Below are 18,421 nucleotides of genomic sequence, written 5' to 3'. Positions count from 1 at the left end.
CGCCCCCGCCAGCGGGAGACCGAGATCCATGCCGCCGAGGGGGCCGGGGCCCCCCACCGACGCTCCCCCGGGGCCCACGCCGCCAGGCCCAGCGCGGCCCGGCGCGGGGGGGGGGAAGGCGGGCGGGCTCAGCCTCACTGCCGGCTCCACCGCACCGCTGGGACGAGTGACCGCGGCCGAAGCCCCCACGCCGCCCCAGGGCTGCAGACGCCGGCAGCCCCGGGCCGGGCCAGGTCCTACCCGCGCCATGCGGCAGCAGCAGCAGCCGCCTCCGCCACCGCCGCGAGCGTCCTGCCGCCAAGAGCGTCCTGCCGCGGGGCGGGGCGAGAGGGAGCCCCGGCAGGGCCCCGCCAGAGCTGCCTTTGCTGTTCGCCGGACCCGCGCTTGCGGACTGAGGCGGCGGCGGCGCCGCCGGGCAGGACCCGGCGCTCAGGTGGGAACCTCCTGCGTCTCGGCGCGGCGGGACTCTTCCCGCAAACGGCGTCTGGAGAAGGAGCTGCCGGAGTTCGGCCCCGGAGCGGGCGACTGCGGCCGCGACTGCTCTTCCCTTCGGAAATAAACCTCTTCTCTCCCGGAATGCGAGCGGCTGCTGTGGCCGCGCTGTTCGCTACCGACGTTGCGCCCTGGCAGACGCGATCCGTGCCGGGCGGGAACACCGGCTGGAGAACGGGCGGGAACGAGCGCGGACAGTGCTGGCCTGGCGTAGAGCATTTGAACAAAAGGTCTCTTGCTTTGGGAGGGGCGCGGGGGTCTGGGGAGGGCTTTGAGGGGTGATGGGGGTGCGCTGGGTTTTTTTTTGGGGGGGGAGTAAACGCCTTTTTATGCGCTTGTCCCGCACGTCGCAGCGTGGGTCTGCCGGCGGGTGAATAAGATGGCGGTTTACAGCCGTTAGGCGCTTCGTCAAGCAGCAACGCAAACTTAACAGCTGGTGACAGGGTTTCTACGTGGGGGGGTGGGTGACAGGGACCGCGGGGAAGCCAGGGCGACCCGCTGAGCAGCTGCAAATGAATTCACGAAGGGCTCAGGCCGGCGGGGCCCTCTGGGGGCCACCTAGTCCGCCCCCCCGGTTGCCCTGGCCTACGTCCAGGTGGGTTTGGAGTATCTCCGGGGACGGAGACTCCACAACCTGCCGGGACCACTCTCTGTGCCAGCGTTTGACCCACCCTTACGGGACAAGACAGGCGGTTGTTTGTGTTCCGATGGGGTGTCCTGTCTTTTAGTTTGCGCACCTTGCCTCTCGCCCTGTTAGTGGGCGCCACCGAGGAGCGCCTGGCTGCCTCCGCTTCCATCCCATGAGGTGTTCGTGCACGTAGAAGAGGTCTGCCCGAGCCTTCTCTTCTCCAGGCTAAACAGCCCCGGTTCTCTCAGCCTTCCTTCAGACTCCAGGCCCTCCCTCGTCGTCGTGGTGGCCCATCCCCGGACTCTCTCTGGTATGTCCATGCCTCTCTTGTACTGGGAATCCCAGCACTGGACGCAGCACTCCAGGTGCGGCCTCGCCAGCGCTGAGCGATTTCCCCAGGAAAGCTGGGGAAGGTGCCTTCTGCCAGCGCTGAAAAAAGGGCCTGTCCAGGGTAAAAAAACACCTCACACAAATTCCTCCTTCTCGGGAAACGTAGTTAAGTATGTATACTGATGGAAAGCAATAATAGGTTTAAATGTACTGGATTTGGAATGAATGCGGTGCTGTAAGTCATTCTTGAGGAAAAGCTACACACTTTCACTTGAATCATCCTAATGGAATATTTACTTGCTTAAGAAGCGTAGTAGTGAGAGAGGCCACTCTCTCTGAAGCTGATACTCCATTACTGCTGGGTAGTATCTAAATCCTTAAACCTGACACACGTGCAGACAGCAGCAACGCAGGCCTTGGTATTGCTGAGCTGGAAGGGCTGTTCAGCTGCTGGGGGCTGTAGCGTAGTGAGAACAGCAGTACAGCCATAACATCCTTCAGACACTGGACAACTTACCTGAAATACAATTTAAATGATGTGACGAGCAAAGGGAATAAAAGCAACTGCACCTCTCTGCTTATACTTTTTTTTTTTAATCAGAATGCAGCGATGACTGTCAGAAATAACGTTTTGATAATCTAATATTACAGTGAAAAACCATTATGTTGTGAGGTTCTCATTTCTGCCCTTTACTGTGTTTGGGCGTTTGGGATAATAGCCAAGTTTAGAACAGCATTGTTAGAACTGAAAATAAGGCAGTTTCCTACAGGTTCTTTTGCATGGGATCAGTTAAAATGAAAACATGTTTAAAATTGAACAATTGTAGTTCTTTTTTCCCCACTATGATAAAACCGTGTACCTGTATTTCTCAAAAGCTGTACTTAACGTTTGTCCGTAAAGAAGTCTTGCTTAAGGCACAAGAAAACAAGTCTTTTCTTCATAAACGTTACAGGTTTCTGTGAGGCACAGAGATAAACGCACTGAATGGCAATTTCTGTCTTTGCTAGGTTCAGGTGAATAAGATGGTTAAGTCACTGAACAGAAGCCCTATGAAAATGAAAACTAGTTTTTGTTCATACTGACTCATGAAGGCATGTAAAATATAGATAATGTGCAAGTAGTAATCAAGCCTCCGTTTGAGAAAACTAACACCAACCTGTGTTTTAATTGATGAGAATGTATGTTTTTGAAAGGTCCAGAAGCCAGTATGTGTTCACTTTCAATTTTTTTAAGAGGCAAGTTTCTAAAGGCCACAAAACCACACTGTTGGCATATTTATTTTAGCAAGTGGTGACCTAGAGACCGTGTGCTGCAACATGGTATTCCTGAGGAAGCAGAATAGCTTTTTTAAATTTCCCTGGGATTTACTGATTTGATATCCACCCAAACCCTGGTGATAAACAGTGGGAGCAAATCTGTATCGTTAACAAACAACACAGAAACACCAAAAATCCAATTCCTTGTTACATGCTGAATGCCTTCACAGACCTGACTTCCTCCCCCCCCCCCCCCCGCCCTGCGCAAAAAAAAAAAAAATTTAAAAAAAACAGAATTTTGGTCACTTTTTTGATCATACAAATTTTACAGGGAAGGTTTTTACCTCTTCTCCCGCCAAAAGCCAATGATATGAGTGAAAGAGAGAGAGTGGGGAAAGACAACAACCAATTGCTTTGGAATTCAGGAACGTTTAGAAAACGCCAACTTTGTTAGTCAGAAGGAATGGATGGGGAGTACAGAACTAGTGCTTAATTGCGTACAAAATGAAAAGATTTTGAAGGAAAAGGGTTTTTTCCGCGCCTTTCTAATTGTATTGAGAAATGCACTAAAATCCTCTTCCACAAGAACACAGAACACTGCAGCAGTGCCAGACGTGCTTGATGCATTTCTTTAAGCCTTATATTTGCCAACATGTTCACAAGCTATGATCATCCTTTGAATCTGAGCAGTTCCCTCATAAATCTGAAAAAAAAAAAAAACAAAACCAACCTGCAATAATGTCAGCTGATCATTTTTTAAACTATTTTAAGAGATCTCTCTATGCTTGTAAACCTTCATAGCACTAATCCAGTGTGGATTAGGATGTGCAGAAAGACAGAGAAAACTGAAAAAATTTGCGTGTGACTTGATGAACTACAGTGGGCTAAATGCGATAAACCACATATAAGATACTGAGAGACAGTCTTGTTCTCTCAGATGCTCTCATCAAAATTCAGTAAGGTTCTCATGAAATTAACAGACATAGTGGGTGCAGAAGGATGGGGAAAATGTCTTACCTGGGGAAGAAAATACGTAATTTAGGTTTTACAAAGTAGGTTTTGAAACAGTGGGTGCAGGGGAGGAGGTGACCTGTGCTGAAAGTGTTGTATTTTCTTTGACTAGCCTTTCAAGGCCATAGCAAATGTTCGTCTTCATCCATTTATTCCCACTGCTTCTTCTTAAATAGTACTCTCTTCAACACAGTATTTCTTTTTTTCTTTCTTCCTTCCTTTTTTTTTTTAAACCACGTATTCTTGCATTTTCCTCTGGAAACATTCTGTGTCGTCCCTCTGTTCTGCTTGGCTTGCTGGCAGCAAAGTTGGAGTTACACAACAGAAGACGTGTATGGGTCTAACGCAGAAAGAAGGCCATATACTCCACAGGTACAGTGCAACGTGATTCAAGGGCAACATAGTTTAGGGGTTTAAGTGTTTCAGCTCCCAGTTCTGCCAAAACTTGCTTTGGCACATTGCTCCAATGCATGCAAATTCACTTTCTCTGTTGTCATAAAATGGGGGTAATCTTCCCAAGAACCTTACAAAGCTTTTCAAAAATAAAGACGCTATAACCTGTGGTCACTCTGGTGTTTTGGTTCAGAGGAAATGGTTCATTCTCAGAGTGAATTCTCTGAGTGCTGCTGCTTACCCCACGTCTAAATTACTTGCTGATGAAGAAAGCCGTGAAACTCAAGTGTAAAGACATCAAAACCCAGAGCCTTCTTAAGTAACCACGAGAAGGGTTTTGGTTTACAAGTCAATGGGAGTAGTGTCAAGCATCATTGACAATTAAAGAAGGGAAGTTTTCCGAATCTGAGAAACTAAGTTAGATTTTCTATCATAGTAGCCTAGATTTGTAGCCAGGCAGAAACCCAGAGCAAAGCATGAACGTGTAAGAATGTTACCAGTAAACACAGGAGCAGAATTGTGTCATACTGAGAAATATCAAAGATACGGAAGAAAAGAACAGGTGGAAAACAAAGTTTCTGTACGTGAAACAAATGGCCAAAAGCATATACCATCTGGAATTGGACAGTAATATAGGGAAGTGTAACCAAGAGACATTGGATGAAATAATTGTAAAGACAGAAGCCTTTCCTGTGTTCTTTTGGGGATGAAGGGGAGCAGAAGAAACACCCAAAATCTAATAATAAACGTGATTAATTTGAACAATTTAAAAAAAAAGTCTACCTAGCCATGCATTCATGATGGATCAGTGCAATGGAAAATCTAAATAACTGGGATCCTGTAAAATCAGTGTCAACTTTCAAATAAACTTCTAAGCCTCCCACCCTTTTTCTCTAGAAAAGCATGGCACCTGACAGGAAAAAAGCCCAACCGTAACAAAGTTCAATTACTCATTCATTTCCTCACTTGCAGGAGTGCAATTAGGACTAAGAACCTTTAGATTCCAAAGCAGTAATTTTCTATCCTTAGATAGAGAAAAAATTCTTGGCTAGTGAGAATAGTTTTAATTTTAAAGTCAGCTGTAAGAGAAATTTCAACTACCTAGAATCTTAACAGCTGTTCTAACTAACATTACAGATCATTGTCCCCATGCTTTTCTTGATATCTATTTTGGTATGGTTTATCTAGTCATTATTAATGTCAGAAAGAGGTGAAAAGACAAAGATTACTGGTTTTGCTAAACATAATTAAACGATTCTTGCTGAATAAAGAACTGTAGCATAGTACATGCTAAGAGAAAAATTATGACATGGAGTAATTTCTTGGTCGTAATACTGCAGAAAAAGATCTGGGTGACTATGGGGTAAAAATGAGTAAATATGAGCATGTTTTGTTCTTGGGGGAGGCGGGGACGGAAACAAACTAATCACTCCAGGCTGTGCCACACTTCTGTTAATACAACATATGCAAGGTAATTAATCCGCAATACTCAGTGCTGGTGGTACCTCAACTGAAGTAATCTGCCCAGCTTAGGATACCAAAGTTCCAGACAGAAGGTTTAGAGCACAGCAAGAAGTGATGAAGAGAACAGCATCATACATAAACCATCTATCTCTACCTACAGAATACCAAAGCAAGCATTGGTATTTTGATCACTGTTTTCTACAGTGCTTTTTTCTAAGAGTTCCAAAGCTTCAAAATGAAGAGTCCAAGAATTTCAAAGAGTTACCACATCAGAAAAGCAAAACCACACCACTAAGTTTCTTTCTCTTGTGTAGGTTAAGTTGTTGATCTAATGCAAAGAGTTTTGTATGCAAGAATTTGCCTGATTTGAATGCCCTTTCTTTAAATGGAAGGATTATTGCTCTCATCCTCCAATTTTTTTTAGTATGTGTACATCACAATTTCAAATAAGTAGCCATTAAGTTTATTTGATAGAAAACATTTGCATGACTGTAAAGGTCACATTCTCTCTTTTACTCACCTGGTAGATTTTAGCATCTCTCATGAGTTTTTCTACAGGATATTCAGTATTAAATCCATTTCCTCCAAAAATCTGCACTGCATCCGTAGCTACTTGGTTTGCAACATCACCTGTGAGAATGCGTTTGCAATGGAAGCGTAGTAGGTACTCCTGCGACCAGCATCGACTTCCCATGCAGCTCTTTGGTAAGCCATCCTAGCCAGTTCCACTTTCATTGCCATTTCAGCAGGCATGAAAGACACCACTTGGTGCTACGAATGATGAAATAAGCCAAGTTAACATTGCCGGCTTAAAATTCTGTGACATCCAAGAAGAATATAGTTGTCTTAATTTCTTAATTTGCAAATCCAACACACTCAGGAAATTGTACTTGAGGAATTCTACAGAATTTGGATCAGGTTCTCAACTGTAAGTTGAATTAGACTTTCAAGTTTTTCATTCTAAAATCCACTTAGGCACAGGGATTAAGTATTGAATTATGAAGTTGTGCTTTACTTTTCATGAGATCTGTACTTAGCTTGCTGTTTATTTGTATTTCTTAAAACCTGCTAAGCGGTGTGATTGGCAATGGTTTCTATTCATATTAATACTGTGAGTCTTGTTTCATGTACCTCACAGAGGTTTTTTCCTTCCCTGAAAATCCCTGTTCATTAGAGTTGAAGGAATTAAGTCTGTACCTGAGTTTCAGGGGTTTGGGTGGAGTTTTCTTTTTGATATATTTATTTTTATATATTTAACTTACTTCAACAATTGGTTTCCCAAAGGTTTTCCTCTCGAAAGCATATTTAGTAGCTTCATGGAGCGCTCTTTTTGCTAACCCAACAGCACCAGCTGCTACCTGAATTAAATATAGCACAGAATGAAAATCAGAAATGCCTATTGTATTTTTTAAGTAACTTATTTCTGATACTTACGGGTGGTCTGGTCTTATCAGAAGCTCCCATTGTGATTTTAAAGCCAGCTCCCTCAGCTATTAATACATTTTCTTTTGGAACTCGTACATCTTCAAAGACAATACCTCTGGTATCAGAGCAGCGCTGACCCATATTCATTTCCTGAAAGGGGATGTTTACAGAGGTGCAACTAAATTGGGTTCTTCCAAGGTACAACACATTTTCATTCTTTAGTTTACTCAAAGCATAAAATAAGCCTTTTTTTCCCCCAAAACACTTCATTTTTATCTAAAAATCACCATATCTACAACAAATGACAGTTTTGCATTTACAGACCAGCATGCCCTTAATTTGTCACAGCTGGGCAGTTTACTTTCTCTGTATGTGAAATCAATTGTGTAGCTGTAATCACCCACTTGTCTTTTTCTAGTTCATCTATATCCTTTGAGATGGGAGAGGAAAAAGTAAAGAACCTAACATGCAGGCAATAGTAGAATACAGCTGCACTACAAACAAACAAATAAATAAATAAATAAATGAGATTTTCAAGTTTTCGGATTCCTTTCCTAATGTTCAGTGTCTAGTTTTGCCTGCTACTAAAACCAGTACTTTCTTTAGTTCTTTCTTTGTTTTCTTTCTTCCCTCCCCACCCCCCGCCAAAAGAGGACTAGCACCAGTGTCTCCAAGGCCTGTTCCTTGAGCAGGAGGAGCTAAAATTAAAGCACACTGTGTGTTTATGGTTAAAGTTTTCCACCTTGCTTCTTACACTTTCAAGGCATGCTAGTTCACATTAATTGGCACTTGTCGATTGAATGGTTCTCAGACATTCTTTTGCAGCTGTGCAAAGTGCCCTTACTTTAGACCATTGTGCATAGTTCCTTATCTTAATGAATAAAAATATAATTATTAAGTGTGTCTTATGAATAGCTTCTGTATACTGTGAAATTGAAAAGATCATTGAAAAAGTTCGGTTGCTTCACAGTCTTTTTTCTTTAATGGCAATTTGTTGCATTATTGGTTTAGCAGTGAATAATAATTCCTGGCTTGTCAAATAAGAGGTGTACTCTTCACCTTTCTTCCAATTTGGATTCCAGGGCTGTTTGCTTCCACAATTAATCCAGTAAAGGCTTTGCTTGCAGGAGCTTTTGGATCTGGATCGGTATGAGCTAGCAAAAAATACCTAGAACATGTTAAATTTTTTATGTGTGTTTGTACCATATAATAAATCTATCAATAAGTTAACAACCCTTTTTCCTTGGGCCTTCCAAAAATAAACTGAGAGGGAGCAAGAGAGAGGAAGCTTCAGTGCATCTCTTACTGCAAAAGTCAAGATGTAATTAGATTCCTTCCCATCAACATGCAAAGGTTCTCCTCCTTTTCCATGTATTCTAAGTCTTTTAATATTACCATCAGCTTCACAAAGAGTACAAAAGAAACCTATTCCCAGCATATATGCAGAAATCAATGCTTAGGAAATAGAGTATTGAATGCAAAATGTTAAGTTATCCCCTGATTTCAAAGATCTTAACTTTGTTCTTCCAAGTGTAAGTTCTAAGTAAGTTTTTTTCTGTTAGAAATTAAACAGTTGTAAATCACATTTATGCTGTTCAGCAATATCAGTAGATAACAGGTAGATTCTCTTTGATGGTTCTGCCTTGAACAAGGAAACAAATAACAAGAAAAGTCAGCTTTATACGTGAATGTAGAAAGTTTTTCGTCTTGAATTAAAAAGAATTTATGTGTTGGGGGTGAGCATGATCTTATTATGTGAGACATGATGAAAGAGGTCTATATTGTAAAGCACCTTCATCGACACCACAGCAAAATCTGGATTCTTTGACACCTGGAAAATGTCTTCCCTTAAGAAAATAAAATGTAACACCACAATCCTAGACTTTTTCTATCTTCACCAAAAGTGAGAGGTGTTTCTAGCAGCATCAGAAGCAACTGATCTCAGTCACCACACCCACAAAGCAAGGTCCCTTGTAGCATGAGCCTGGTGAGTACTTTGCAAGTTAACTCTTACTGTTGCTGCCCTTCCCTGAAGAGAAAGGGGAATTAATTTTGTTTGATAGCAGCAAAAATGGAGAGGCATTCTTCAATAGAGTTCTCATGTCACCACTCGGTTTCCTTCTCAGGCATTGCACAGCACTGAGACTGCTTCCTTCTGCCTTGTGCTGATAAGCTGGTCACCGATTGAAGTGTAGTGTGGTGAAACATAATGAATGTTCAGATTGGCAACAGATCTTTAAAGAAACACTAGTGTCTAACTTGGGGACACAGACACAGGTCAGTATAGAACAGAATACCAGAAAATGTAATGTGAGTCAAAAGTCAACACACCAGTTTGCTTTCCCACCATTTGTGATCCATGTCTTCTGGCCATTAATAACATACTCATCTCCTTTCTTCTCAGCCTTTGTTTTTATACCAGCCACATCAGAGCCTGCTCCAGGCTCTGTTACACACTAAGCCTAAAAGAAAAGAAAATGCAAAATCTTGAGGAACAGAAGTTCTGTCTTTAAACAACCGCAAATTATTGCAGAATTATGTGCACCAAACTGATCCGTAATAAAAGTTTTAAGTGAACTGCATGGAAAACCCCAAAATACTACATCAAAAAACCACGACAACTGTTTGAGCAAGAATCCAAATGTGTATGGGTTAATTTTCCTTATAAATCTACAATAATACTTAAAATTGTCTTTTAACGCTCAGCCATTCTGGAACATTAATAAGTCATCACTTCCTTATGCTTCACAAACTTTGATATGAAAGCTGAGGACCTCTGAAAATAAGAGCACAGAGTAACATTTTATGGTGCCCTGGCTTCAGCTGGGATAGAGTTAATTTTCTTTCTGGTAGCTGGTATAGTGTTATGTTTTGGATTTGGTATGAGAATAATGTTATCATTTCACATACCTGTGCATATACCACTGCAGATGGCATTCCAGGTGCAAATACAGTTGCAGATAGCATTGCAGGTGAACGTACGATTGAAGACGGAGATCCCAGTGGAGGTGCTGATGCCACTGCAGACACCCTTGGAGAAGCCACTGCAGGTGCAGGTAGATATGCAGACACTGTTGCTGCAGAAGTTATCATTGCAGAGACTGCTGATGGTTCAGATAGCATTGCTGATGCCACAGCAGATGCAGATACCATTGCGGATGTAGATGCCATTTCAGACAGAGTTACCATTGCAAATGGCATTGCGGATTCAAGTAGTGTTGCAAAAACCATTGCATAGACCATTGCAGAGGCACATACCTTTCCTTATAATGTCACAGATGCAGACGCCAAAGCCCATACTAATAGCATATTTCCGTACATTCTGTATGGTATGTCTAAATATTTTGATGGTTTTAATGTTTTGTACCGGTCGTGGAAACTGGTTTAGCTGCTAGGTGACTGTAAAACTGAGATTTGGTAAATAATTATTAGAAATCTTATACTAACACTATGATTGAAACAATAGACAAAAGTATAGCCAAGCAATTAACTAGTAGAGGTAGTTACTCATAAGTTTTGCAGTTCTTTGCTCTTATGACTAGATGTTGCTCTACACTAGATGAGAGCAATGTTGAAACTGACCACATGTGACTGAAACTGCGTTAAGTTTCAAGATCAAAGAACAAGGACAAGAATAAAGACTTCAAGGACAGCCAACAAGAACTTCAAATGGGTCAGTGGTTGTAAAAGCAGCCCTTCGACTCAAATGGAGCCTTCATTGCGCATGATCGGATGTGGACACATATTCAGCTAACGTCAGTTGCAAGAGCATTCCAGACGCCTTTAGAAGACCTTGAACAGAATAAACAAGAAGACAAAAAAAGAAAGATGCCAATTAGAAGAACACAGGTGCGCATTCCACAATAAAGGGAACTTGGCACAAAGAACCTCAATTCGGCAGTTTATCTTGACCAATTAGACTGAGACAAGTTTCGCATGTTTTAGTTGGTATAACCAATTATGTCCTATGTTTATGCGCGTCTACAGAGTTAGTATAACCAATTATATCTTATGTTTATGCGCGTGTACAGTGTTGATATAACCAATCATATTTTATGCTTGTGCGCGTGTACAGTGACTTTGCAGAATATGTGACTATAAGTATGTGTGTGTTTTAGCAATAAAGTGTCGTCTGTTGTCTGCTCTCAAGATTACAGGCGTCCGTCTACTTCAGTCTCCTCAAATGGTGACCCCGACGTGATTGCGGGCCGAGAAAACGCTGGAATTGCTGGAAGTGCGTCCGGAGGAGACTCTAGCCGAACGATCGTCTAGCCAGCTGGACTGAGCGAACAACTTTCTCCCGGGAGATCAATCACCCTGCTCGTTTGGAAGTGAGGTGAGTGGCTAGAAGGATTAAAATGGGTGCCCAGATGTCTGTGGAAGAAGGGGCAATTGTACAAATGCTTTCGCATATACTCTCCATGAGAGGAGTTAAATATGATTCAAATACTTTACGTATGATGCTGAAGTGGCTTAAGGACCATGGTGCCCCCACTTCAAATGTAGAAGTCTTTGAAATTAAAAATTGGGAAGAAATGGGAAAAGTAATTTGGGACTTTGTATCTCGTGGGGACGTGAAGGCTCAGAAAATCTCCGCTACGTGGAGACTGGTGCTGGAAACGTTGAAAGCCCTTAAGGCAGAAAAGGAGGTGGCTGCTGCTGTAAAAATTTCAATTGAAAATACCCCGGAAAAAAAGAAAAGTGTGTGTGGCAAGGTGGTAAATAATTCGGACAGTGATGAACAATTAAACACCGAGGGAGATGTCATTAATGGAGGCAACGATCAACCTTTAAGTAACCTGCCTCTCGAGCAGAGACCTATCCCCTCTGCACCTCCCTATGAGGCAGATACATCCCCAGGAGAAGCTATAAAAAAGTGATGGAAGGACATAAATGATAAAATGTTAACTGAAGGTCTAAATCCTGTGGCTTTTCCAGTCACAGTCAGGCAGAATGCCCCAAACGTGTGGCAACCTTTCAATTGGGATTTAATAAAAGAAGTACGGAAAACAGTAATGGCTAATGGACTGTCTGCTCCGTTTAGTCAGGCGTTATTGGAGAATATATTTTCTGGTCAAATTTTCACAGGTTTTGACTGTACACAATTGGCTACAATGATTTTAACCCTGACTCAGCGTCTATTATGGAAGGTGAAATGGGCAGAATTATGTGATTTAGCGGCACTAAGAAATTTGGACCGCCCAGAAGGAGATCCGCAGTATATGATCACTTCTGCACAAATGATGGGGACTGGTGATTTTGCAGATGTTAATAGGCAAGCAAGGCTACCAGTGGAAGCATGACAAGAATCAGCTTCCTTAGCTCTGAAGGCAATGGTAACCTTGCCTGAAGCTGGAAAGCCACAACAATCACTTACAAGTATAAGGCAGGGTAATACGGAACCTTATATGTCCTTTATTGATCATCTGCAAGATGCTATTGAAAAGCAAATAGATAATGCTGATGCCAAAGAAGCATTGATAATAACGTGGGGCCGAGGTTATGCTTGTGTCATTACAGAAAATGGGCCAAAGTGGATTCCAACTAAATGGACGAAACCTTATGCTGAGATTGATATGGAACACACTGACTGTAGTAAGCAGCATGACAGTGACACTGGTGATTGATCCACATTGTTTAACGCCGTGGGACAGTAAGAATGTTTGGGTGACAGTGGCTAAAGCTATTAATCAAACCTCTTTTTGTGTGTCTTTTATTCTTACGTATTTTATTACGTATAATGTTGCTTTTGCCATGTTTAATTAACTGTGTTCATAGGTTTTTGCAAAGGGCAATACAGCACGTTGTTAATTGTCAAAAAAAACAAAAAAGGGGGAATTGTGGACACATATTTAGCTAACATCGGTCACAAGAGCATTTCAGACACCTTTAGAAGACCTTGAACAGAATAAACAAGAAGACAAAAAAAGAAAGATGCCAATTAGAAGAACACAGGTGCGCATTCCACGATAAAGGGAACTTGGCACAAAGAACCTCAATTCGGCAGTTTATCTTGACCAATTAGACTGAGACAAGTTTTGCATGTTTTAGTTGGTATTATGTCCTATGTCCTAGCAATAAAGTGTCGTCTGTTCTCTGCTCTCAAGATTACAGGCGTCCGTCTACTTCAATCTCCTCAATTGGATGTAGGCAGTACTATGATAATCAGTTATAATCATTTTTATGTATATGTATACTAATCAGATTAATATGCAATTAGTTATTCTATATAACCTGTTTGTGCTAAAGCTGTGGTATGCACGCTAGGTGGAACTATCCCACGTGCATCCTGCACTGCAATAAAGAATACCTGCTTTCTAAAACTCCAAAACGACTCTTGGAGAGTTTCTTCGACCGGCTTTTCGGTATCAATACCACTGCAGATGCAGATGCCCTTCTAGATGCAGCTAGGACTGCAGCTGCCATTCTGCAGAGACCATTGCTAATGCAAAGGCAGGTGCAGGTACAATAGGAGATGCAGAGGCCACTGCAGACACTTGTAGCATTGCAGATTCTGATCCTGTGGCAGTTGTCGGTAGCATTAGACGTATGGACCGATGCAGATACAAGTACCATTACAGATGCCGTTACCAATACTACTACAGATTCTGATACCAGCGCAGATAGAGACAGCAACAGCGTTACAGAACATCACACACATACCGAGACCCATAATGGTATAGATACCATTAGAGATATCATTGCAGGTAGAGGTAGAATTACTCATATACATACAGCATCAACATATACATACACGTATGTCCTGGTTTCAGAGCTGAGATAGAACTAATTTGCTTTCTAGTAGCTGGTACAGTGCTATGTTTTGAGTTCAGTATGTGAAGAATGTTGATAACACTGATGTTTTCAGTTGTTGCTAAGTAGTGTTTAGTCTAAAGTCAAGGATTTTTCAGCTTCTCGTGCCCAGCCAGCAAGAAGGCTGGAGGGGCACAAGAAGTTGGGAGGGGACACAGCCGGGGCACCTGACCCAAACTGGCCAAAGGGTATTCCATACCACGTGGCGTCATGCCCAATATATAAACTGGGGGGAGTTGGCCTGGGGGGATCGCTGCTCGGGAACTAACTGGGCACCAGTCGTCAGGTGGTGAGCAATTGCATTGTGCATCACTTGTTTTGTATATTCCAATCCTTTTCTTAGTATTGTCATGTTATTACTGTTGTTATCATCATTATTAGTTTCTTCCAGTTGTAGTGAGGTGGGTGTTGGTCTCTTCTGTCGGGTGACTGAAGATAGGACAAGAGGAAATGGCCTCAAGTTGAGGCAAGGGAGATTTAGGTTAGGTATTAGGAAAATTTTTTTTACTGAGAGGGTTGTCAAACATTGGAATGGGCTGCCCAGGGAAGTGGTTGAGTCACCATCCGTGGAGATATTCAAAAAGCGAGTGGACAGGGTACTTCAGGACATGGTTTAGTGGCCTTGGTTAATGGTTGGACTTGATGATCTTGAAGGTCTTTTCCAACCTAAATGATTCTATGATTCCTTTCTGTTCTACTAAACTGTTCTTATCTCAACCCACAATCTTTACCTTTTTTTCCCCGATTCTCTCCCCCATCGCACTGGGTGTGGGGGGAGTGAGTGAGCAGCTGCGTGGTGCTTAATTACCGGCTGGGGTTAAACCACAACAACCAAACAAAACTTGCAAAAAGCATTGCAAGTCCATGTGCAGCTACAGTTACAGGTACCATTACAGATACCATTAGAGACACAGATAGTGGTAGAATCACAAGTCCCTTTCTGTGTTGGATGAGATGAGCAGCCAACTTTATTGTGCTGGGGGATAGGGGCCAGCACTTGGGGCTGGCGCATGCCTGGTCAGCAGCGTCTTCCAGGTCGGCTGTAAGGTTTTTGCGCCCGCCGTTGTAACCGTGAGCGGTATCGGATCCGGTCTGGCCCAGGGTGGCTGGAGCAGCTGCTTCACGCGGGCACTGGGGAGCCTTGGAAGAGGCCCAGTGCCATCTGTCTGTCAGTGCTGGGGCTGCTGCTTTCCAGTGCTGGGGACCCACAGGATGGTCCCAATGCCAGCTGGCTGGCAGTGCCGAAGGCACTGCTTTCAGCACTCGGGGCTGGCAGATGGCTGGTCCTGCGGTGATTTCCAGGCCAGCTGTATGGCTTTTGTGCCTGCCTTTGAAACTGTGAGCGGTAGCGGATCCAGTCTGGCCCAGGGTGGCTGGAGCAACTGCTACTTTCAGGCACAGGGGAGCTGCAGGATGGCCCCAGTGGCGCCTGTTTGATGGTGCTGGGCCTGCTGCTCTCATAGCCCAGGGAGCTGTGGGACAGCCCCGATGCCGCCTGGCTGGTGGTGCTGGGGCTGGCAAGCTCGGAGTTGTCCCGGGAGGCTGTGAGGGGAGGCAGGAAAGTCAGCAGCACGGCCACCCAGCCCTGGGGAAGGAGAGGCCATCGTGGTGCCCACAGCCTTCCTGGAGCCAAAGCCCACCCTAAGCCCCTGCTCCCAGGCCTAGCTGGGACACTGGCCATAGCAGCACAGGGGCACCCGGGTGCTTTGCCTCTTACCAGCACCTGGGCCAGCACAGCAGTTGCACTCCCAGGTGGTTGCGCTGTTGCTCAAGTAGAGGCAGCGTCGGTGGGTGCCTTTGGCAGCACAGGAGCTGCACAGGAGCACTTGCCAGGGCCTGGGGAAGCAAAGGGGTTGCTGGTCGTGAGGACAAAGTGACGCAAGCAAGGAATTGCCCGGCAGAGCCCTTGTTCTTAGTCCTTCCTCCCCGAGCCCGTGTGGAGACAGAGATCCCGTGCAGAGCCCTAGCTGGCTGCTTTGGCAACCTACCCCTCTTCCTCTGCCTGCTCGCTGCCTCCCGGACAAAGGCACTTGCTGGCGTTACAGCGTCTGTGCCTCTGATAGACCGGTCCGAATGCCTGGTCACTCTCCCGTGATGGCTGTCTGCGGGAGAAGGAAGGGAAAAGTGTTGAGCCCTTGCTGGCCCCAGCATCGGGCAGGTCCGGGCTGTCCCTGCTCTTCTGCCCCCACCCTGTTTCCAGCTCCTCCGGGAAGCTGAGGACAAGAGTCGGGGGACAGCAGGACAGGCCTGCTGGGGCCGTCCCTGGCCTGGCGCTGCGCGCTTGTGCCCGATGCCTCGTGAGTCGGGAAGAGGAAGAACCACCTCTTGGAGATTTGAATCCCCATGGCGAGCATTTCCATCACAAACCCATCTTGGTTTCGGCAATGCAAGCAGCAGAGGTGGACGCCAGCATGGATAGCCTGTTTCTGGATGCAGCTCCGGTGGAACCAGGCGCGTTGGCATGCTGGGCACACCATGGTGTGGTAGGACTTATTGTCCTCCACGGGGTCCAGGCAGATGACGCAGGTGCTGTTCTGCCCCGGCTTAGCCTTCACGGCCTGCTCTGGGCGGTGCTCCCAGCAGAAGGACCTGGGGGGAAGATGGAAGGGGTGGGCGAGGTGAGGTGAGAAGTGCTGAGTCCTTTTAAGGTGCGGAAACAGACTGCACAATCAGTGAGATTGTAAAGTAGGTATGTTTATTCAGCGCTGGGCAGCACGTGGGGGTAGTCCCAGCAAAGTCGTGCGCGCCCGACTCGGCGGTTCGCTTCAAGTTTATACAGTCAAGTGTTACATATTCACAATACACCTATACATATGCATGACCTATCCCCGCTTCATATTGAAATTAGCTCTGAGAGGTCATTTCCATAGTCTCCTCTCAACTGCGCTTGCGCAGTGCCTCCTTATGGTGGTTGTCTGGTGGTCGCAGAGATGAAGATAGATGACTCCTCTTCGTCACCGCTAGTAACCTCTTTTCTTGCGCAGGCTCAGTGGTTTCTTGGTATTCACCCAAGCCGCAAGATCAGTCTTAGCTGGCTCTTGAGGCCAGCTCCTGCTTCTTATCAGGAACTGTCTCTGCCTCGTTGGCTGGTTCTTAGGACCAGCTCTTCTTATCAAGGACTGTCTCTACGTCAGCTAATTTCAACAATGTAAGCGCTAAACATCACCTTTCATCCCCCTTTATTATGTCTACTGAAATTCTTTTGACTCCCTTGTCTCAGTCCCCCCTTTTCTAGAAAATAGCAAATTCTTTTACTATATCTAATCCTAGTGCTTCTAATACATTGTTTCCCTATCTAGCATCCTCTCAAAGTATTTGTTGGTCTCGAGTTTTCATCGTAACTGATTCTTTTTCCTATCACTGTAAGAGTGTCCTGTACTCCTACAGCACAAAAAGCCACATCGAATCACTATGCAAAGGACCATAGACAAGAGAATAATGTTTATTATAGTGACAAAGAATTGCTTCAACCATGCCAAATTTGGCAACCAGGAGGTTAATTTTTCCCATTCTCAGTGAATTCCCATGAAGTGTCATCTTGTGACATTAAATGTAAAAGCTGGGTTTGTTTCCAAATTTGAGAGAGATCTGTTTCTATGCGTCTCTTTTCGTTAACATAGGTGCAGCAGCATTCATTAAATACAGTGCATAGGCCCCCTTGTTGAGCGAAGAGCATATCTAGACCTAGTCGATTCTGGAGCACCATTTTTCCTAGGGAAGTGTTTCCTTCCTGGAGGGTCTTTATAGCATCGATTGTGGCATTATTAATAATTTCCATAGTGGCAGAAAGATTTACCAGAGCTTTCTCTAACTCACTAACTCCTAATGATGGAATGAGCCATCGTACAAAACTATGAAAGCTAGTTGGTTTTTCCACTAGGGGATTGCTGGTGCGTTTTTGCCTTATTACTGGTTTCATATAAGTCCGTAAAAAGTTTTGGGAATCATGGCCAGTCAAATTTTTAACCATAATGGTATTAGGGGCTATGGTTCCTACGGCACATTGACCAGTCCAGCCTAGAGGCAGCACTTTATATCCTGTCTGTCCACAAATCCAATACCATCCTAATCCTACTGGAGTGGGCCATCCCCCGGGTGTAATAGAATTATGGCCCCGGGTTCTTGCAACCCGGGTTTGATTGAAGTTCCACATGTTTGCGCCACCATACCTAATATATTCAGTACAATTGGGGTAACTCCCAACAAACAACTTGACTGATCCACATTTAGGGTCCGTGCTATTACCTCCAGAATTCTTAGTTGTATTTTTCAGATGGCACCTTTGAACACACGGAACCCTTTGGGTTTCATTCCACAATTCGCTCAAATCTGTTTGCCATTGAAGGTTCTCAGGGGGTATTTCAGTGTACTTTGTGAGGGACATGTTATTAAAAGCTGCTGCTATCACAGAAGTGTTAGAAAAGACTGTAGCAATTATGGGGTAGCCCTGTCCGAGACCCTTAGGAAAATGTGAACATATCCAGCAATCAGTTTGATTCACTATTTTTGCAATACTCTCGTGAAGTTTAACAAACATGTTCCCATTCCATGCTACACTCCTTGTCCCCACGGTTGCCCATATTACTGTGTAAAAACTAAGTGTCCATC

At 44.4% G+C, this 18,421-nt stretch overlaps 1 protein-coding gene and 1 long non-coding RNA gene across 2 annotated transcripts; one reads left to right on the top strand and one right to left on the bottom strand.

The window, feature by feature from the left end:
- Nucleotides 1-335: 335 nt before the first annotated feature.
- LOC121233350 lies at nucleotides 336-2,958 on the top strand. The gene is made up of 2 exons (XR_005932533.1): nucleotides 336-722; nucleotides 1,221-2,958. It is a non-coding gene; the product is annotated as an uncharacterized LOC121233350 (long non-coding RNA).
- Nucleotides 2,959-3,329: 371 nt separating this feature from the next.
- On the bottom strand, nucleotides 3,330-17,215 carry LOC115341277 (medium-chain specific acyl-CoA dehydrogenase, mitochondrial-like). Its single transcript, XM_041123472.1, is given in 12 exon segments — nucleotides 3,330-3,410; nucleotides 6,096-6,206; nucleotides 6,209-6,346; nucleotides 6,838-6,933; nucleotides 7,010-7,150; nucleotides 8,060-8,168; nucleotides 9,332-9,456; nucleotides 15,243-15,355; nucleotides 15,531-15,649; nucleotides 15,802-15,915; nucleotides 16,061-16,402; nucleotides 17,199-17,215. Coding segments are annotated over 12 exon segments (1,497 nt in total). The 3' UTR covers nucleotides 3,330-3,338.
- Between the last annotated feature and the right edge of the window lie 1,206 nt (nucleotides 17,216-18,421).

The sequence above is a fragment of the Aquila chrysaetos genome, chromosome 5 (genome assembly GCF_900496995.4).
Source record: "Aquila chrysaetos chrysaetos chromosome 5, bAquChr1.4, whole genome shotgun sequence".
NCBI lineage: Eukaryota > Metazoa > Chordata > Aves > Accipitriformes > Accipitridae > Aquila > Aquila chrysaetos.
This window is presented reverse-complemented; position numbering and strand designations above follow the sequence as displayed.